At 45.6% G+C, this 21,839-nt stretch overlaps 1 protein-coding gene across 1 annotated transcript; it reads left to right on the forward strand.

Moving 5' to 3' along the window:
• Positions 1-607: 607 nt before the first annotated feature.
• LOC112542273 (zona pellucida sperm-binding protein 3-like) lies at positions 608-20,940 on the forward strand. Its single transcript, XM_025174716.2, has 10 exons — positions 608-638; positions 10,231-10,427; positions 12,789-12,901; positions 15,088-15,176; positions 16,210-16,390; positions 17,098-17,206; positions 18,413-18,504; positions 18,944-19,038; positions 19,968-20,104; positions 20,726-20,940. Exons 1-10 carry the CDS (start codon positions 608-610, stop codon positions 20,741-20,743), a joined length of 1,062 nt encoding a protein of 353 aa, XP_025030484.1. The 3' UTR covers positions 20,744-20,940.
• The last annotated feature ends 899 nt before the right edge of the window (positions 20,941-21,839 follow it).

Raw genomic sequence — 21,839 nt, forward strand, 5'->3', positions numbered from 1 at the left:
TGCACAAAACAGTGTGTGGGATGGGATTTGCACAAATTCACAGCACTCCAGACAGTCCATTCCAGTCAGTGAATGCCAAGGTCAACGTAAGCCACTTTCTTTCTAATTCCAGGCAAACTGAGGCAGTAGAGCATGGCCAGGAGATCTTCTACTCAATAGGAGGGAAAAGACTGGCCAGGCAATCAGTTTTTCACAGACTATCTTTTAATCGCATTTGGTGCTTACAGATAGTTGATTTGGAGTTGTCTTATGGATTTGTGGATTACTATGGCTGAGGCTGGATGTGTCTGCACTGACCACTCTCAGAAACCACCTGTGTGCATGGTTTCATCTGCTTATGTGGCCTTTCCTTTGCTCATAAAGGCACGTTTTTATTTTTGCTAAGTAGTTAGTAATAAGTGGGTTTCTTTACATATTATTTTAAATATTTGAGTTATTAGCAAATGAACTGAAAACCAAAAAAAGACATTGCCTGGTGAGGCACCCAGGAATTCACATGTCGCTTACTAAAACCCAATAAATACAAACTATTCTAAAGCAAAACAAACTCTTAATGTTGATCATTTCTGTGTCTTAAACTCCATCCTTGCGGGAACAGGATGTAGCGATGAACATGGAGTTAGAAATGCTGTTAAAAGGTAACCAGAAAGAGAGCTTCAGGTTAGTTTTCTGTGCCCTCAATGTGCTTGGGGGCAGGGTGTGTGCAAACATCTATCTGTGTGTTTGTATGTATGGTCACTCAACTGCGCCCTGAACCATCTTTTGTATGTCCATGTGCAACAGAAACTGGTCCTGGTTCCTTCCTCCAAACATGGCTTGTTCTTCTGTCTACCCAGACTTAATGTCCTCACTGGTTCAAGGATCTCAGAGTTTTTTTCCTCTAAGTTAATCCCAGACAATGGGATCCAGTGAAAACGAGTGTATTTACAAGGAGGTCTCAACTCATTAAAGACATTAAGGACATGGCAGGAAGAGAAAAGATGTTCACTTTCTGCTTCTTGCAACAAAGAACATTCAGGGTATTATGATCCATGAAGATATTACTCCAACATTGGTGGTGCTGAAAGATCCAGATGAATGCAGGAAGTGAATATCAGTCATGGGAAATTACTTGGTGAATCCCTTTTACCATGGAAAGGGGACAGAAGCAGAGAGTGAGAAAGCAAGGGGTGTGAGGCAAGGGCATGAAGCATGAGGAAAACCTGATTCTCCCAGTATCCAAGAACAATGAGGGACATTTGTATGCCAGTATTGGTAGCCAGTTGCCAAACACCATGACTCCATGCAGAAACCAACATTTTCCATGCTGTTCCTTGCTCTGATTGATGTAGTCCTAGCCATCTTGCATGAGAGACTGGGGGCTGTGGGAAAGGGCTCAGATCCAACAAGTACCACCATTTTAGCTGCCAACAAGACCAGGGCAGAGTGGAGCCACTCTGCTAGTTTCCCAAGAGGAAAAGCTCCACCTCTCTGTCTTTAGGCAAGTCTTTAAAGCAGTGTTTCCCAACCTTGACAACTTTAAGACGTGTGGACTCCAACTCCCTGGCTGGGGAATTCTGGGAGTTGAAGTCCACATGTCTCAAAGTTGCCAAGGTTGTGAAACACTGCTTTAAACCCTTCCCCGACTTTGATTGTGTCTTCTGAATACAGAACAAAATAACCTCCCTACTTGGAGGAACGAGCTCTCTTCTCAAAAAGTTTGTGCCGCTTTTCCCGGGGAAAGCAGCCACTTGCATTCCCCCTCATCATCTTTCCTTCCTTGCATTTTGGGAAGAACCTCTCTGTATGCAAATCCTCACCTTCCGCTCTAAGGGGATCATTTGCCCTTTCCGTATAAGATGGAGATGTCTGAGTTCAAACCGAATCCCCTCAAGGTTGAGGCTTTGATGTACTGTTCCAGAAAAAGGAAATGAGAGAAGGGAAGGGAAGGGAAGGGAAGGGAAGGGAAGGGAAGAGAAGAGAAGAGAAGAGAAGGGAAGGGAAGGGAAGGGAAGAGAAGAGAAGAGAAGAGAAGAGAAGAGAAGAGAAGAGAAGAGAAGAGAAGAGTTCATGTGGAAGTACATAGTCCAAATACTGTACTCATGATACAGCTATCCTGGAGAGCTGTGTCTTTCCTTCCATACACTGCAACAGGTGTGATTGGCTGCAATAATTTTAAAGGAAACGCTTCTGCCTACCTGCCACATCTGTGCATACTTAGTGTTCTTCATTATAAAAATAAATAAAATAGCTATAATTTTGTAAATCAATTATAATGTATATAAGACGGTTTTAATACAAAGGTCTGTTCACTGTTCCCTGTCTTGCTTCTTTTTTTCAAACCTGTTGGAGGTGGCAGTAGGGGGAGGAAGGGGAGGAGAGAGGATTAAGGAAGAAGGAGATCTGCTCTACGTCAGCATTAAAAGGGCTGGGTGATGGGAAGTACAGTACAGCTTCAGCTTGTGGACTGATGCTTCCAAATCATCTGTCCCCGGCCAGCACTCCAAGATGTTCCCATAGTTCAAGCATGAGGAGGACCGTAGCAGGAGGAATCTGTAGTTCTACCCAGTAATTGAATTCATATATTCAGCTAAGCCATATTGTTCAAACCACAGTGGCTGTAGGTTCTCATAGTATGCTAAGTCAGAATCAAATAAAGCACATCACGGCTTGTGTAAACAAAGTCAGCTATAGGGTAGATTCACACATTGTGCTAAGCTACCAAGTGGTTTGGTTAGCCCTGGTTGAAAGTAATGGCTTATGTTTTCACAACATGCTAATCCATGGCTAAGCAAATGTGATTATTTATTTATTATTGCATGTATTTCCTGATGCAACCTGGTGACTCTTGGCAGTTCACATGATAAAAGGAAACATTTAAAATTGCCATTAAAAAGCTACATGAGAAAACCCATACACAATAACAAAAATAAGATAAACACAAATAAAAGAATATAAAAGATGGCACAGTATGTAAACATGACTGGAACACTCCAAAATAGCTCAGTATTTAACATCCTTCTGAAAATTATCAAGGAGGGGGCTGCTCTGATCTCTGCCAGGAGGTTGTTCCAAAGCTCTGGTGCTGCCCCTGAGAAGAAGCACCTTCTAGCTTTGGCCCCCTCACTCCCCTGAAGTGCAGGACTACAGGGAGTTTCCCCCTAGAAGATCTTGTAGGTCAGGCTGATTCAGGTTGGAGTAGATGGTCTTGCAGGGAGCCAGGCGCCAAGCTATAAAGGGGTGGGCTAAGGCCAGAATTGATGTACCAGCTGAAGCTGGGTAAAGATCCCTAGCCACATCTTCCACCTACTGCTCGAGTAGAAGCTGTGAGTCCAGAAGGACCCCCATGTTGTGAATCTGCTCCTTCACAGGTTGTGCTTGCCCAACCTGAGATAACACTGTTGTTGACAGAGAATCTCAAAGAACAAACAGCAATTGCACCTTCCTTGGGTTCAGCTTCAGTCTGTTCTCTCTCATCCAGACCCTTAGAGCCTCCAAACACCAAGCTGACAGCATCTTATATCCTGGGATGGCAGTGTATCACTGGGTATCATCAGCATACTGATAACATCACACCCCAAATTGTTGGAGGACTCCCCCAGCAGTTTCATATAGATGTTAAAAAGCAAGGAGAAGAGGACCAATCTCTGTGGGACCCCATAAGTCAGGAGCCATTGAGGCAACATCTCCTCCACCATGACAACAGACTGAAGCTGTCCACTGGGAACAGAAGCTGAACCGCTATAAGGTAGTGCCTCCACTCCTCAATCCCTGTAGGCGATCCAGTAAGATATCATGATTGATGGCACCAAAAGCCACTGAGAGGTCTATAAGGACCAGCACCATCCTCATCCAGGTCCAGACATAGGTCATCCAGCAAAGTGATCATTGTCATCTTAGTTCCATACTCTGGCCTGAACCCTGACTGAAGATGGTCCAAGGTGCTGTGTAGTTGATCTGCCACTACTGTCCAACAAATTTCCCCCAGAATGGAAGATTGGAAATTGGCTGATAGCTATGTAAAACCACCAAATCCATGAATGGTTTCTTCAGGAGAGGGTGAACCACAGCCTCTTTCAAGATTGCTGGTAGCTTCCCCTCCCCCGCAAGATGTGTTGATTATCTTCCAGATCCTGGTGGTTACATCTCCACCCATTCCTTGAAATAGCCAGGATAGTCAGGGATCCAGGCTACTAGTAGCATAGCACAATCCAGTCAGCATTTGCTGTGAAAATTGATCCCAGTGACCAGGTGGAAGATCTCTCTACTGGCTCCTCTTAAAAGGGAATGAGTCACCCTAAACAGGACCATTGGAATGACAGCTTGCTGACACAATAAGAGAAAAGTGAGCACACTTCACCTGTCTTATTGCCATGGTGAGCACGCACCCATGCTCAACCGGATTCATTTTTTGTCTTTCCCCACCAGTGAGTTCTCCAGGTGTTATTTCTAGTGTGATTCATTTCTCAGAGGGCCTCAGTGAACCAAGGCTCCACCAGACTCAGCCCCCAGAAAGAGTCTACTTGGGGGACCATCATGTCCAGTGCCCTACTTGCTCCCATTACTAGTGGCTTACCAGGTATTGAACCAAGCTACCTGCCAGAGAACTGGGGAACTCCCAAGCATCCTCTGGAAATAATTTGCAATTATTAGGCACCTGTGGCAGATTCTTCAAAAATACCTTATACCCCATAGAGGTCATGGGTTGTTATCAATCAGATCTGCATCAAAGCATGAGCTGACTATACCATGGAGTAAAGGAAATCCCCTCCATCTCCAGATCATATAACATCTGCTCTAAAAAAAAACAAGATCTAAAGTATGCCCACCTACATATGTTAGGCCTGATGTTACTTGAAACCCATGGTTGCCATGGAGGCTATGAACTCCTGTGTTTTACCAGAGCCACGCCAAGGCATGGAGGTTGAAGCTCTCCAACATCGAAAGGCTTCTCCACCACCAGCCTGAAGACCAGCATCAGCAGCCCAGAAAGAGATCCTGCCAGGCAGCATAGTGGCCAGTACATCAGCAGGATTTCAAACCTCTCTACATCATAACATACTGGTACACCCCAGTATCTCAGGAGCAGAGTCCCTTATCACAGGTAAGATGACCCTCACAATCAAAGCCACCCCCCTCCCCAGCCTTGGTGTCAAGCTTGCTGAAGGACCTGAAACCCAGCTGGACAGATTTCAGACAAGGCCACATCATCACCTTCACTCAGCCAGATTTCAGTAACATGCCGCCACCACCACCACCACCACCAAGTTGTGGATGAAGGTGGTCTTATTACAGACAGATCTGGCATTGACCATAAGCTCCTTGAGACTAAGGTCTTCAGCAATCCAGCCACGTGGGCCTCAGAATGGAGCTATCAGGTTGGAAGTTGAAGTTGCCACCAAATTGGAGGTCCACTCTTTCTCTGTAACTTCCCACCCATTGCTCCCCTCCCCACATATCTATCTCAGGCTACAGGGTTATAACTACCATCCTTTCTTGCTGGGATTGATTCCCTTCCATGTGCCACCAAAAGGGAACCTCCATATCCCAACGAGCCAAATTGCCCAGACCCACTCAACTGATCCTTCCTGACAAACAACACTACACAGGTTTGCTCACATACATATTCGCTTATCCTTCCTATGTTAGTACAATGATGGAAGCCCTCTACCCCCAGATGCCCTTCCACTAATGTCTGGATGGTTGAGCTTCAACCCTGGTGTGCCTCTCACCATAGACAGAGCTTCCTTGATCTCTGCCTCGTCTCTCACCTAAACAATCCCTAACAATTCTGAGGCAGGAAAACCTAAAACCAGAACAAACCCACAAGGATATTATTAAAGCACCTTATCTATCTTTTGCTCCAGATATTTGGACTCAACTGGGCTGAAGTTTCCAAAGTGGGCAGGTTGGCATGGCACCCCTGCTCTTCTTACCCTTTACCTGTAGTACTCAGGCCCATTCTGCTGTCCGAGCTATTGCCTGAGGCAGGGTGTGGTAAAAAAGTCAAGATGGCAGCCATGATGGTGTGATCAAAGCTCCGCCTGTTTATGTGCAGCCCACATTTCAGATCAAATTTACCAATCCTTCAGTCCAAACCTGCTCAAAACTCCCAACAAATGTCCACAGGACATACTAAAACAATGCCATTGACCAAAACACATCTATGGTTGGACATCCTAACTAAGGGGAATGTTCCTTCCTTAGTGCCATCTTGAAAAACAAATTAAAGAACTAACTCATTTGGTTGGGTTTTCACAAGACTTTGATCCATAAACAAATGAACTATATTTAGGGAGCCATGGAATTGATCCTGGAGAAGCCATTCAGAAGCAGTTAAGACAACACAGGTGCAGAGGGATGTGTTGAGCCCAGGAGGCAGGAAAGAGACTCAGACTGGCTCCCCCTGGATTCCCTGGGGCAGTGTTTCTCAGTCTCAACAACCTTAAGCTGTGTAGACTTCAAGCCCCAGAATTTCCCAGCCAACATTCAAGGTTCTCTTACTATACTGTAGTCTATCTCAATAAAGTATCGTTCTGGTCTTCCTGTGGAATTCTTGACCTAGTCAACTTCCTAGGGCTGACGGGTTCAGTGTCATGTGTGATGCAAACCAAGCTGGCTAGCTTGACAAATCATTATTAAAAGTAATCCAGCTGCTATAGGCCTTCTGTTAATAGTTATGAGCTCATCACAGCCCAAGGCCTTGGCCACAGATGTCTCAAGCTATGCAGTGTTCAAAAATGATTCCAAAGAAGTCTTTTGTTAAAATTGACCCAAGTCTTAAAGCATCAGGTGCCCATTTTTTGTGAAGATCTGAATACCATCTGGCTGCTTTAATGAAGAGCAGAAAGGTGCTGTGATCGCCTAAGGTCAGACGACTTCATCTGAATCCTTCCTGAAGCCCTAGGAGGAATAATCAACATGGCCCAAGCATCTTGCTGGGCCATAATCTGGCTTGCTTGCAAACCCATTTTTGTAGCTTGTAAACTTGATGTGTTGGAACAAGCTCAGACAGTTGTGGTTCTTCAATAAACCAATGCTAAATAAACCCTGGCTTAGCATGAAGTAGTAATCCAGCTGCACACAAATTTGCTTCTTTGCCTTTCCTAAGTGTTTAGCATGAACTGCTAATGATAGGACATTAAACAGTTGTGAAAGGAAGAGCCACAGTAGCTGACTAGCTGAAAAATATTCAGCCGTTCCCAACTCTACTGTCAGCACTGTAAGTGGTCACTAACCTAGCTCATATATCACTCTGAACAATGGTTAATTGAACCATTATTTGTGAAACCACAGCTACCTGGCTTCACATATTTCACTAAGCCATAGCTCATGAAATCAACCCTGATTGCTCATTGGAAGGATTGATAATGAAGCTCAAGCTCAGATACTTTGGTCACCTAATGCGAAGAGAGGACTCTTTGGAGAAGCCCCTGATGCTGGGAAAGATTGAAGGCAAAAGGAGAAGAGGACGGCAGAGGATGAGATGGTTAGATAGCATCACTGAAGCAATGAGCATGAAACTGAGCAAACTCAGGGAGGCAGTGAAGGACAGGAAGGCCTGGCGCGATGTGGTTCATGGGGTCACGAAGAGTCGGACACGACTTAACGACTGAACAACAATAGCTCATGATTAGCAAACCCCAGTGTCTGGGTTCACATATGCATGTACCTACTCTATCCATACAAGACACTTATCCAAGGTTAACTATAGTTTATACAACCACATGTTAACTATGGTTCATTTGTCCCACAGTTTGAGTTCAGACAACACACCAGCCTACAATGTGGTTAGCCAGTCTATGGTTCAGTGTGTTGTAGGAACCCAGCAACAGAGGCCATGATTTTCTGAGTTTACCCAACTGCCTGACTTTGTACAACACACTTAGGCACAAATGAACAAAATGGGCAGAATTCATGCAACACCATCAGCCAGAGACCACCCAATCCAGCCCATGTGGGTTGATTTATAGCTTGACATGTCCTGGACACAGAAAAAAATGGGTCCCTGTTGCCCTTTCCTGATCGGCCTCTTTGCTGACACCTCTGGATAAAAGAGACGGGCTCTGCCTTCAATTTGGGCCCTTCCCAAAGAAAGTGAGATGATCAGGATGGGTCTCCAACACCTGTGTCTCTGGGTGGGGCTTCTCTGGGAAGGAGATAAAGGGATGCTCAAGAGACAAAGCAGCAATTCATTCTTCTGTGTTGCAAGTGGGGGGATACCAAGATGGGACTGCATAGGAACAGTTTCACAGTCTCGGTTTGGGTGCTGCTGGTAGCCACTGCAGCTCAAAAGGGTAACCATGTGTGTTTTCCTCTAGGTCAAAGCTGAGTTAGAAGGGGGTGGTTATAGATGAACCTCATTCTGGTCTCCCCTGGTGAGAGCAAGGCTTCTTTCTAAAGCAGAGAGATGTGGATAAATAGAAAGGAATTTCTGCTCCCTGCTTCTTCTGATGGAGTTTATGAAGCTGTAATAAAGGAGGAACTGAGTCTGGAATTGTCCATGATGGACCATAACATTTGCTTTTGGTACATGATGTGACCCTAGCTGGTATTTATTTATTAATCAAATGTATATGGTTAATTTATGGTTTAGTCTGCCTTGTAAAGCTAGAAAAGTAGGTTAATTGAATAAGCTGTGGTTCAATTAATTATGAGCATGTGTGGCAAGTGATCAGATATTAGTTGGCTTTATAATTTGTGCTTAATCATAGTTTAACAGTAGTTAATTAAACTATGGTTTATTGAATTAACCCAGGTGCCTAGCTTTGTAATGCATATAAGATAAAGTCTCCCTTGAGTCCAGCTTGAAACCTGATGACTATATCAACAATGAAATGTTTTTTTTTTAGGATGCTTTTTCAAATTTGAGTCTGGCCTAGAGCTCTGGACTTAGTGGTCTCCCATCCAAGCTGTAACCAGGCCTTATCCTGCTTATCTTCCAAGTTCAGACAAGATTTGCCAGGCACTATTATCTACCTCTGTAAACCCTAAACTAACCACCACCTGGGCTGGGATTGCGCAACAAGCTGAGTTGCAACCTAGCCTTTCATTTTTTGTCTTTGTGGGCTGTACAAACCCAGTCTTGGGGCATCACCATCTCATGAACTAAGTAGAGAACTGAAAATCTGTTGGTTTGCTTTGCATTAATTGCAGCTTGCTGCCATATCTATCTAGGACAAACGACAGCACCCTCCACCTATGCCTTTCTGAACCAAGATAGCTTGTGAAATTGAAAGCCGGCCTTGTATATGCAGCTATTCCTCCCCCTGCCAAATCTTTACTCATTCCCCCTTACCAATAAAATAGGTGGGCTAGATGGCCTTTAAGGCCTCTCCTATACTGGCTGTGTTCCAGGAACTAGCAGGACTGATCTTAGCTTGGCTCTGCACTACATTTCTGCCCCGTTTGTCTCATAACACGGATAACATCTCTAACATGTGAGCTAGGCTTGCTTGATAGATATCCTGCAGGCTTAATTGCTTAATTAGATCTAAACCCATCTCATTCTCTCTCTCCGCCTTTCCTCCCATATCCCCAAATAACTTTCTATTGCATTGCAGTTATTAATGCTCCTTCAGCCAGTTTCTACTTCCTATCTTTTCTGGGGATCTGGGCTGGGGGGAAGGGGAGGAGACAGAAAATAAGGACTCCCTTTCCAGGACATTTCAAATGCTGTAAAAGACCATTGAGTCTAAAATAGAAGGGTAATAACAATAGTCACGATGTAAAATGTGGATTTTTTTTAATGGCACCAATATACAAAAACACAAAGCAGATAGCAAAATGTGGCTAAACTGCTCAGAGATGTTAATCTTTTGGCCCTCTCTTGAAGAAAAAGCCATTCAAGCTTAGAGAAAACGTGCGTATCAACAAGGAAGGTGTGTAAACTTGTCCTTCTGGCACTGGGTGATGATTAATTTTATGGCATCTACAGTTCCTGATGAGTTCCATACAATTGAAATGAGTACGTTGGTCTTTCACAAGCAGTAAATACTTAGGCTAATAGCTCTACAAGTTTCGGACCAAAACGTATCTGTACTGACAGTAAAATCTCTTAAATTCATGGACGTGGCTGGGTAGTTTTCTCAGCAACAATAACCATAGCACAAGATTTGTTTGCCTTTTGTTGGAATGTTTTTGGGCTTCCAGGTCTGGATTACAGTTCTAGGATTTCCTGATGCGCTCCCATCCAAACCTGTGATCCGTGAGGGTCTATCTCATCAACCTTGATCCTTCTCTATCCCACAGTTCCTGAAAACTCAGTGATCTATAAATGCAACAAGACCAGTCTCCACCTGGCTATCAAAATGGACCCTTGGGGGACTGGTCTCAGGCTGGACCCAGAGTTGCTCTACCTGGGCAGCTGCCCTTCTTCACACGTGAATAATGCCCTGGGCTTCTTCCATTTTCAGTATTCATTCCAGGAGTGTCGCTTCGCACGACTGGTAAGGGATGTTAAGATCTTTGCTTGATCTCTGGAATGGGGATTTGGGGAAAGTTGGGACTGATAGGTGGGCATGGGGCACCTCAGTCTAAGGCGCCTTCCCCAACTTGTGCCTGACCATGGCACAAATATATTTGGCACCCCGTTATGTTTTCTCCCATGTCATCATGATGTTGACTTGTTTTAAATTAGAGAAAGATGCAGGCCAATAGAAAGGAATCTCGGCTTTCTTTCATCCCCACTGAGAGATTTTAAGTCGTCCTTAGCCATACCAGTATTAAAGATGAGTTTCTCCTCTTTATTCTGACATTGTCCAAGGGCAATTTCAGGGTATATCGAATTGGTTTTCTCTCTGTCTTGGTAGGAACTTGGGACTGCCAGTCATGGGAACCAAGAGAATCGAGCCAGGATAGTGGGTGGCAATGTGGTCAGCAAAAGTCATGCTTGTTCTCTTGTTCTGTGTTCACTCGCTTCGACTCAGCAGAGGGGGAAAGGTCCTACGTAAGAGTTTGGGCTCACACCACTGAAGGCTAGTTAGATTCTCATGTAAGAAGTGGGGTTCAGCAAACCCGTGACTAAGATTGTGGAGAAACACAGAACAGCTTTTTATCATCAGTGGAAGAATTCAGGAGGGGATGGGGTGACTTTCAAGCATCGCCTTCCTCAGTCTGGTGTCCACCAGATGTATTAGGACTGCAACATTGGTTTCTGGTGCAAGCTACATTAATGTCACATGTTGTAACATGACTGTACAAATTGCATGAAGTATGCAACTTATGCCAGTTGTACAAGGTTGCCATTGTATGTGCGATGACACTTGCCCCCTGCCCTCATCTCTAAATGTCCTTGGACTGCAGCTTGCCAAACCTGGAGATGGCAGTGAGTTTCCAATGCATCTGAAGGGCAGCTGGGATGAGGGAGGCAGTTGCAGTGCAAAGGGGCAGTTCGGACCATGCTGTGGCTATGGGAGGTATCAGTGCACAGACTCCTGTCTTGGTGCCAACCGGGTTCCTCAACCCTCCGATTCCTTTTCATTGAAGTAATATATAAAAGTAATCAGAGATGGAGGTGAATTATGTGTAGCTCAGGGTTGAACTGTGGAGTCCTTGGGGGGTTCTCTGAGCTTGGTTCTTTTCTTGCGAGAAAAAGTTGCAAGAAAAGAACCAAGCTCAGAGAACCCCAAGGACTCCACAGTAATCAGAGAATCTGGCCTGCAATATCTTGGACTCCACTTAAGTCTCAAATGCATAAATTAAATTAATTGATTTTAATTAATTAATTAAAGGGTGGGTACATAGAGGCAATTGGGACAGTGCCCGGGACGCTGCTTGGAAGCGCTTCCAGGATGGGAGGATAAAAAGCTTTTCTGGGAGTTAGAAGGAATGGCAGGGAACAGCCCTGCCACTGCCTTGTATGAAATGGGCATCTGGCAATGAGCCATGCACACCATCTGATAATTAGTCAAGGCCCTCCCCCTGTGTGTGACTGCCTATCAGATCTCTCCAAAGGCTAGATGGTGCCTTTGATGGATAGATCCCCAGATACCAAAGGAGTCCAACCTGCAGGAGCCTCTCGGTAGGCATGACTGGGGCCAAGGAAGTTCAGTGCCTCCTTAGACTTTGCTAAGAATGCATTGGCCATCCTAGACAGTTCAGTGGCCATGCAAGATGTTCAATAGGAGCATTGGTTTAGTGCTCAAATGCCGGTCTATTACATAGCCCAAGTAACAAAATTCAGACTTTTCAGTTTCTGAAATATCAATGGCCCCTTCCAACTCTACGGCATAACAGTATGTGGATTGGCATCTCAGCACTTGGATGATGTTTGGGGGTGATGGGATTTGTCGTACGATGTATTTGGAGGACTTCCAATTGGGGAAGGCAATGGTAGACCGTCTTGGCAATCCGCAGAGCAGTCAGCCCAAGGGTGGATGGCTATTTCATTGTACAATGACTTCCAGGGATGCAGTCACCTTTTCGGGAATCCACGAGGACAGTGTTCCTCAATCAGTTTTGCACCCTCAAACTTTTTTGGTTTAGGCTTAAGGGAGAATATTGGCAAAGCCCTAGTTAGCTTTCACTCCTTGTTTTACACTTATAGAAGCATTGTCAGTAGAATCATTACAAACTGTTATGTCCTTACCGTAACTGATATATTGAATAAATGACAAACTAATAATACCTATGAACCCATAAGTGCAATTCTTGGAAAAAGTGGGGCCTTTTGCTTGGTCTTGGTTGGGATCCATTTTCTCTGACAGGGCATGAGATAGACAAGACCGAGAGCCATTGCAAGGTCGGCTGAGGGTTCAGGGAATATCCGTAAATATCCTGACATTCACATGAAATTCTGATTCTTGCAGACATCTGGCAAAATGGTTGAGTACTCAACCCGACTGGTGTACAGGCCGGTGTCCAGCCTTGGCGGACAGTACAACAGCCCGTTCACAGAGAGGATTAACTGTACAACCTTTGAGTAAGTGCTGAGCTTGGAGGCTGAAAAGAACTGTAGCCCATGGATCATTGATGGGCAGCAGAGCTGATCTGGAAGGAATTATTCCCAGTGTGCCTTTCCAAAGCAGGCTGAACTTTAATGCAAACTGCTGCTGCAGATCTTGAACAATTAGATTCATATCTTTCTCCCTTAACAAATATTAATATAGGCAAGTTGTTGATCAAGAAAAAAACAAACTGTAAAATGCAAAATGTTCTGCTGGACACCAAATACAGCAGAAGTGATTTTCTTTTTAAGTAAACCACAATTGGCTGGGTTCGCAGAAAAGTGACGGCATAATGTGGGGTTTTATCTAGCTTCAGATTTGTGCTATGCAAGTGCAACGTTTGTGATTTGTAAGGTATGGTTTAGGGTTTAGTATGTGGTGCAAACCCAGCCAATCGTGATTTCTTCAACATGCCATAGTGTAGCACTGCCCAAACCAGTTTTTGTGTATCTAGTGTACAATGTGCTACTAAGTCATAATGGAATTTGACTTTGGCATAGCTTCAGCAGTGTAGAAATTCTAGAGGTCACACAGTTGGGAAAAGCTTTGTCCATATCAGGGTGGAGAATATTTATTCATTTTATTTTGTCGCATAATTTATATATAACCCTATTCCATCCAGCTGCAAGTGGTTCACAGTAATAAAACAGAATAAAACAAGAATACGCATAGAATAAAAGAGGAGAACCATCTCAGAAGCGGTACCGTCAGAACAATCCAAATGCGGCTATAAAAAAATAATGGATTAGAGAAACATCCCGCCACCCTTCCTGTACAGGTGAAATGATCAGCCGACCAATTTCAAAAGCCTTCTGGAGTAGAATGGTTCTCCTTGTCCTTCTAAAATCCAGTAATGGGGAGGCAGCCTGGACCTCTAGGGGGGACTCTTCCAAAAGGATGAAACCGTCACCAAAGTGTTTTGCCCTCAGGGCATCCCCTTCTGGGCTAAGTGCACAAGAAGAGAAGATTCAGCTTGGAGAAGTTGGTGTTGACACCTGAGAGCCAAGCCGTGGAGGGCTCTATAGGTGAAAAACAAAGCTGGATCTGGAGAGCTACAGTAATATCTATGGGGGCGGTGGGGGAGAGAAAGAGATTGAGCTTCTCCCTTCAGTAGGTGACCTTTTAAGAGCAGATGGTGGACCTTCTTGGCCCGGCTAAGTGGCCAAGCCCTTGGCTGCTTTTGGCTGCTCTTGAAAGAGCTAAGTCGAATTGGACCTGAGTAGTACCTGTCTGAGACCCTTCCAGGAAATCCTAGTGCCATCTGCTAGCTTGGGAAGGCAGAAACACAACCCAGAAGGCGATGCCAAGTCCTTCCTGTAGGGTTGTCGGGAAAGCCCTTAAACGGACGTACGGGATGAGTAGGGGATGAACTCAGCTTGAGGGAGTCTTGGGCACTGGCTGCCAAGACCAGTCGTAAAACAGCCACTGCAGGGGGCAGACTGGCCGGGGTCTCCCCACTGCGCTCACGAGCCTTCCAAGGTGCGCCGGGTCGCAGCTGGCCGCCTGTTGCCCCTCTCCTGCAGAGATGGCCAGACGGCCAGTGAGGCCTTAAGCTGCAGCCCCCATCCTGTGGGGCCCAGAAGTATTCTTGCCCCTAATTACCCTACTAGAGGCCACAGCCCTCCGACTGGAGCCGCACCCCTTTCTTATGTGTGGCGTGCATTCAAAAGGGGTGGCGCTTGGGTTATGGGGCCACAGCTGCCATCTTGACTCTTTTGACTCCTCCTGTGCAAAACCCTGGCTGATGCTTTGCTTTGCAGCATGATAGCTTCCTATTTTCAAAAAAAGTTAGACTGGGGATGGCGAGGGGAGCGTAAGCAGGTGCCTCTTTTCCTGCAGGCACGCAGAGGAGGACAGAGATGGCCACAAAGAAGAAATTCAGTGATGGTTATGCAAGCATCCACGTAGCTTGGATAGACAGATGGGGGTGGGGAAAAAGCTCAAATTGCCTTAATTCTCCTTAATAAGGGAGGGGGAAGAGAAAAAACCTTATCAGGCTTTCAAGATCCGTTAAAATACCCTTTAATAGTAAAGCAGAGTTCCAGTAGTTCATGGGGTGTCTGTTTCCTGACCTGGCCAACCTCGAAGGGCTGATATAGGCACCACGTAGTTGGGGTGGGGGGTCCTCTGCCGGACAAGCCTCTTTTCTCCTGCCTTCCAGGGCACAACGCCCGACTCCCGCCCGAGTCACTGGGTCTGGCCTGCTCTCTGGTTCCGGCGGACTAATGTTCCAAGGGACGTTTATGAACGGTAAGCGGAAATTCACTCTCACTAAGCAAAACCGGAGATCTTTTCCGCCTGATCTAAAAGCTTGGGGCGGACTGAAACCGCTTCTCTTTTCTTGTAAAAGCAGTTACTTCTGTGAAGTATTCTGATCCAGAGCATTTCTGTTTTCACAGCCAAAGACAAAAAGAATAAACTTTTCTAACTTATGCAGAACCTTAGAAGAAATGAAGGACTGTGCCATAATAAATAAAGCCAAGTTCATTCTGTGTGCTTAATTGCAGAACTGACCCATATTTCTGAATGTATACAGAATGGGTTGGGCGCGCGTGGCAGGCAGGCAGGCAGTTCAGTATCTGTTCTGAGCATGCTGGGTGAACCCAGCCAAACAGTAGGGTAAGTAAGGCTACCAGATCTGGCCTGCAAAATTCCAGATGACCACAAGATGTCAGCGAAGCCATGAAGAAATCTCCAACTCTTTGGTGCCATCTTATGGTCATTTGGACTATTCCGGTCCATATACTGTAGTATTTTTATTTTATTTTTTGGGTGCCTTCAAGTCAGTGTTGACTCCTGGCGACTGCCTGAATGAGTCCTTGTAGTTTTCTTGGCAAGATTTTTGGGAAGTGGTTTGCCCTAGCCGCCTCCTTCCTAGGGCTGAGAGAGAGGGACAGGCCCAAGGTTGCCCAGCTGGCTTTGTGCCCAAGGCAGGGCCAGAGCTCAGAGTTTCCCAGTTTCTAACCCGGTGCCTTAACTATTGCACCCAAGTGGCTCTCTTATTGCAGGTGAGGGATGTGCAGAACTGATCAATGTGGGAAAGGAACATTCGGTTCCAATTCAGTGCCCTTGGTAAATAGGCTAACCCTAACCCTTGGCACAGTTACTCAAAACTCTCAAAATTCAGGGAGAAGAGGGAGAAAAAACCTCTCGGAAAATCCTGGCCCTTCCCATGTGTGTGGGATCCCACCCACCGGGATCCTTGGCTCTCCCCAGAAATGTTAAGGGCAGCTTTTGGCCACCAAAAGGTTCCTTTAACTATCTGGTTTTTCTCTCACTGCAGAGGACTTCAGTGCTCCTTCAGACCTGTCGGTCTTTCTCCTGGGGTCAGAGATCCACATTGAATTTATGGCGCAGCGTTTCTTCCACCAGCCTCTACGGCTTTTCGTGGACGAATGCGTCGCTGCCGAAGCGGCGGAACTGAGCAGGTCTTCCAGAAATTACAGCGTTATTGCAAACCACGGGTGAGCGCGTCCTGGCAGTTTTTTCCTTTGGGTTGCAGGAACTAAAACGAGGAATTCACATACTCAGTGTCAGTTTGTTTAGCCCTGGTTTGCTGAATAAGCAATCGGTTGGGTCTGCGTATCAGGCTAGCTCATGTTTAACTCACTGAGCTGAAAGCAGACCAGCCAACAGAGAGGAAACTGAGGAGGAGGTTTGCTTTGGGTTTATGATATTGTATATGTCCAGCCATTTTAATCTGTAAACCATGCTTTATGGTTTAGCGTGGTACGTGTAGTTGTGACATAATCAACAAACCGTGCTTAGTCAATGCGTGAAGCCTGTCATGCTACTCAGAGGTGGGAAGAGAACTGATGGATATAAATTGCTTTTCTCCATTGTAAAAGATGCCACTTAGCATCATGAGGACGAGGAGGCTTCCTGGTTGCAGCCAGATAGGCACACACACACACATGCACACACAGCTGTGTTGCCTACTTTTTCTCCAAGGGGAGTGGGCAGCCTGTGGGGTAAAGCGGGACTTAGTACGGAAGAGCAAGAGGTGGGGATGTCAGTGATCCCTCATCCAGTGCACAGAGGCAAAAGATCGATTTCTTAAGTTCAGGTCACCCCAATTCTTCCTTGTGCGCAGCAATTTGGGACGCTGCCTTGAAGCTGGCACGGTGGCATGAGTGCTGATAGGCTTTTCTCCCTTTGGTGTTTGCAACAGGTGCCTCCTGGACAGCCGGGATTCAAATTCGCGATTCCTCCCTCGACATGCTCCAGACGTGCTCCGTCTCTCTCTGCAGGCCTTTGAATTCGTGGGGATAAACACGGACGTAAGGAACTGAAGTCGGTCTGCCTCAGCGTTCCTGCTGTCGAACTAGCTTGAGATTTTGCTCGTGTAAATCTGTCCCTGGCCTAATTTACTGAGCAGGGATGAGGACTAGGAACTTGCGCTGGGGAAAATTGAGTTTTGCTCTTCATGGTGCGTGCAGGGCTCCTGCGAAAAGGACACCAGCCACAGGAGCCATCCAAGGAGACGCCTTTTGCAGGAACCTGTTTTCTGTAGCCTTGCCCATCCAAAGGCCGCGTAACTGGGCTTCTATTTTATTTTGGTCGACGTGCCTTCTTGCCCCTTGGACAAGTACGAAACAGACCCCAAACATGCAAAATTTAAATATAAACCGATTGAAGCACAACTCCTTTCCCTGCTGGCTTGCAGTTAACCGTGGCATAGGCCCAGGCTGGCCACATCTCTTTGTGGCCAGTTTCCCGTGCCATCTTCGAGCGTCTATGCCGGTGTTTCCCAACCTTGGCCACTTGAAGATGTGTGGACTTCAACTCCCAGAATTCCCCAGCCAGCCTGGGGGAAACACTGGTCTATGACATTGCCTTCACCTTCTCCCCAGTCCAAGAATGGGAGATGTTTAAACCTCTACTGCTGTTAAAACTGTTTTTTCTCTCTTCTGACCCAGCCCCGGCACTTTGGTCTCAGGACCCCTTTATGTTCTTAAAAATGATCGAGGTGTATGTGGGTTATATCAATTGATATTGACTGTGTTAGAAATTAAACCTGAGAAATTTTAATATATGTATGTATTTGACTTTTCAGACCCCTTGAAAGGGTCTTGGGGACCCCAAGGGGTCCCCAGACCATACTTGGAGAACTTCTGCTCTAGAGGTATTGCTGAGAGTTCTGGGAGGTGAAGTCTTCCTAGAGCAGTATTTCTCAACCTTGGGAATTTGAAGATCAAGTTCCCAAGGTTGAGAAACACTGTCCTAGAGAGAGTTGGGAATAGCTGGGTTGCAAGATGCAAAACACAGTCATCTTAAGTACTGGTTTTGATCTGGGTAGGTGGAATGAAGAGTGTCAAGTCAACTCTTCTATCAGCCGCTGCAGGAAATTCTCGTAGATATGCTTTGCATAAGGCATAGGTCTGTATGCAAGGTTGCCCGGGGCACGACAAAACGAGAGCCAAGGGCAGCGATGGATTAAAAGCTAATTATGAGCGTCAGCTTCTCCATCATTGTTTCTTCTTCAGGTTTACCTTCACTGCCGACTTCTCATCTGGGATCCCAAAGTGCTGACTGACCCCACAAGGAAGGCCTGCTCATTTAACAGGGATACTAACAGGTAAGGATGACGGGAAGGGAGAAAAATAACCTGCTTTGCCCAAGGAGTCAAAGCCTTCAGGATAGCCTTCAAAGGCAGCCCCACGTAAAGCACATTGCAGTAGTCAATCCATAAGATATGGGCGTGGCTAATGGGTGCCAGAGCTTCCCAGTATTTCTATGAAGTGTTCAAAGAATTCAATGTTATGAATTAAAAAAAAAAAAGCTACCAAGATATTGGTGTGAAAATGCAAAATTAAGCTAAGTTTGCCGTTTAATCAGAATGCAATTCATTCCTCCACCCATCACAGGGGAGGGGCCCAAGTAAGTCCAGCGGGTGTTGAGGTGGGGGTGCAGTGAGCGAGGGCCTTGCAATGAGGGTGACTTGAATTAGGTATTCTGCCAATTTTCATTCCTGCCAGATCTAGATTTTGGAGCTGAAGCGTTCTCCTCTCTTGCAGGTGGGAAGCTCTGGATGGGACCTCCCATTCGGTCTGCAGCTGCTGCGACTCAGTGTGCGAATCTGCTGGTTCTCGTCACAAAAGAGAAGCCAAAGGTACTCACATCAGGGTGGCCTTTCAAAATCGTGCACCAAATCTAGTTTGCCGTTGCTTTCATCCAGGACATTTTTTTTTTAATTTTCCAGTTTAGCTTATCATTGTGGGATTTCCTGGTGGTGTCTCATCCAAGTACTAACCAGGTTCCACCTGGCTTAACTTCTGACCTCAGACAAGGTTAGCTTTTTGAAGTAGTCAGGGATTAAACTTTGAATGAATTGTAGTCACTTCCTAAAACTTTCCTATATCATATCTAAGATGATTAACAATGCTACTTGTTAAACTAACTTGTATCAAAGGGGATAGAAAATTCCCCACTTTAAGTTAGTTAAGCTGAAAAACAAACAGGCACGTGAAATTAATGGAATTGGCGGAGATGGCGAAACTGACTACTTCGATCAAAGAAAGGACATTTTCTAGCTTTGTTTCTATTTGGAAACCCTCCTGGACTTTTTACTTGATACACAAAAAAATGAAATTTTGATTTTTGGATTTGACGACTGGTTTATTCTATAGCTACAGACATATCTTGTATTACTCTTTTTATGTTTCTTGCTGATATAGACTTATTTTGTAATCTTCTTAAATGTTAGAGCAAAGGATAGTTTGTATTATGTGAATTTTTAGATACTGGAATAAGAGCTGAATGTATTTTATACCTATGCCTGTAACCAAAGAAAGTCGGGAGTTACTTTTCTTTTTCTCTGTCTTTCTCTCTTTTGTTATTTTTTTTTCTTTTTGATTTTTCTGTATTTTACCTTTTTCTGAAACTCAATAAAAAAAATTATAAAAAAAAGGAAAACAGGCACAGAATATGTTTACCTTCCTCGTTAAAAGATTGATGACACAAGGTCAGAATTAGGATGGGACCGTGCTGAGAGTTTGCTTTTTAAATGCCTAAGGAAGGGACTGTCTTGCTCCACTCCAGATTCGGCTTCAGAAGTTAATCCGTGGCAGTCAGATGTGGTGATGGGTCGCTTCACAGTTCAGAGACCTGCACACAACGGGGGCGACTTTGAGTGGGGTCCCAACCACACCCTCCTTATTCAGAGCCATCAAGGCGGGGTAAGTGAGAAGCTGTGAGTTTTAAGCTCACTCTGCAATTTAATTGTTCCTACTCTGTTCCGGGGGTGTCCGTAGGGGTGGTCAAAAAAGTCAAGATGGGGGCCAAAACACTCCAGTCAAAGCTATGCCCACGTTGCGTGAGTCAATTGCACCTTTGACTTTTTTGACCGTATTCCGCAGACACCTCATTTCTTATTTTGGAAATGTTTTTAGCTCCTAGAAATTTAGGATCCAGAGCGATTGACTTCAGTGTCATTTCTCAAATAATGCAGTAATTCTGCCCAACCTGACTTAGCATTTTGGGGATGGGATAAGAACAGAAAGTGTCATCTTTGAGATCAGTCAAGATTGAGAAGGTGCTGCCACCCTGGGGAGCAAATAGGTATTACAACTAGATCAACATCTACTTTGAACATTGAAAGCGTCAGTATCTCCTTCTAGTTAGTTGGGTTTAGTTTAGGTTGGGTGAATCTAGCCATTGTGGTCTGGAAGCAATGATTTGCGGCGTATTAGCTTGGGCAAACCTAGCCAATTGTGGCTTATTCCACAACTCTGTTTAAATAAAGCAAGGCTTAGTCCAACGTGTGACCCGTGTTTCTCTCTTTCCCGTTCTTCTGGCAGGAGGGAAGCAAAGCCTGACGCCACCCGCTGTGAGCGCCCTTCTTCCTGGAAGAGCTGGGGTTGCCATTCCCTCCTTGGGCTTCTGCTTTTACAACCGTTGTCAGAAAATACCGGACCTACACAGCAGGGATGTTGAAGACTCAGGAGCTGGACAGGGCTGACCAGGACTGTGGCTGTATCTGTGCTGCTGTGGGACACCCTAAATTAAAAGCAACTGAAATGGCCTTGCTTGTGTTGATGAGGAACAAGAGCAGACAAGCTGCTGATATGAAGGGACAGGGAGAGAGGTTTGGGTCAAACTTGTTGGTCTAGATAAGGATGGGCGTTGGACAACCTCTCTGGCCTAGAGGCCGCACGCTTCCTTTTCTGCCCTGGCCCCCAGGGTCTCTCAGGTGTGGTCAGTGAAGCCATAATACGCTGGGTGGGACTGAGGTTTTGAACCCTTTTTCACATTTGAGCTTTCTCGGGGATCTTTAGACAGAGACTGGTGCCCTCCACCCCGCGCGGAAGCTTAAACAGCACCCATTCTGGGTTGTTGCTGTTCTTTGGTGCATTCAAGCCAGTTTTGACTCCTGGCGACTGCCTGGACGAGTTATGACAATTCAGAAGTGGTTTGCAATCACTCTTCTCCTCCTCCTCCTCCTCCCATGCTAGCCGACAATGCTGGGATTCCTTAGTGGTCTCCTGTCCAAGCAATTTTTTGTGTTTTTGCCTTCAAGTCAGTTTTGACTCCTGGCGACTGCCTGAACTAGTCCCTGCAGTTTTCTTGGCAAGGTTTTTCAGAAGTGGTTTGCCATGGCCTTCTCCCTAGAGCTGAGAAGGAGGGACTGGCCCCAAGGCACCCAGTTAGCTTTGTGCCTAAGGTGGGACTAGAACTCACAGCCTCCCTGTTTCTAGCCTGGTGCCTTTAACCACTGCACCAAACTGGCTCTCTTGGGGAAATGGGGGGGGGGGAGAATTAGGGGCTTTTAACATGATGATACACGTGCTTTTCTCTGCAAGGTTTAAGATATTTGTCTGATCTCTTAAACCCCCATAAATGGCCCCTCCAAAAAAAGACTGAGATTCTGGACTCTGCCTGAAAACTACAACTGAACTGTTGCAGCTAAAGATT

This window comes from Python bivittatus, unplaced genomic scaffold, assembly GCF_059951505.1.
Source record: "Python bivittatus isolate LINGU-HERP-01145 unplaced genomic scaffold, Pbiv_v1 ctg000390_np1212, whole genome shotgun sequence".
Lineage (NCBI taxonomy): Eukaryota > Metazoa > Chordata > Lepidosauria > Squamata > Pythonidae > Python > Python bivittatus.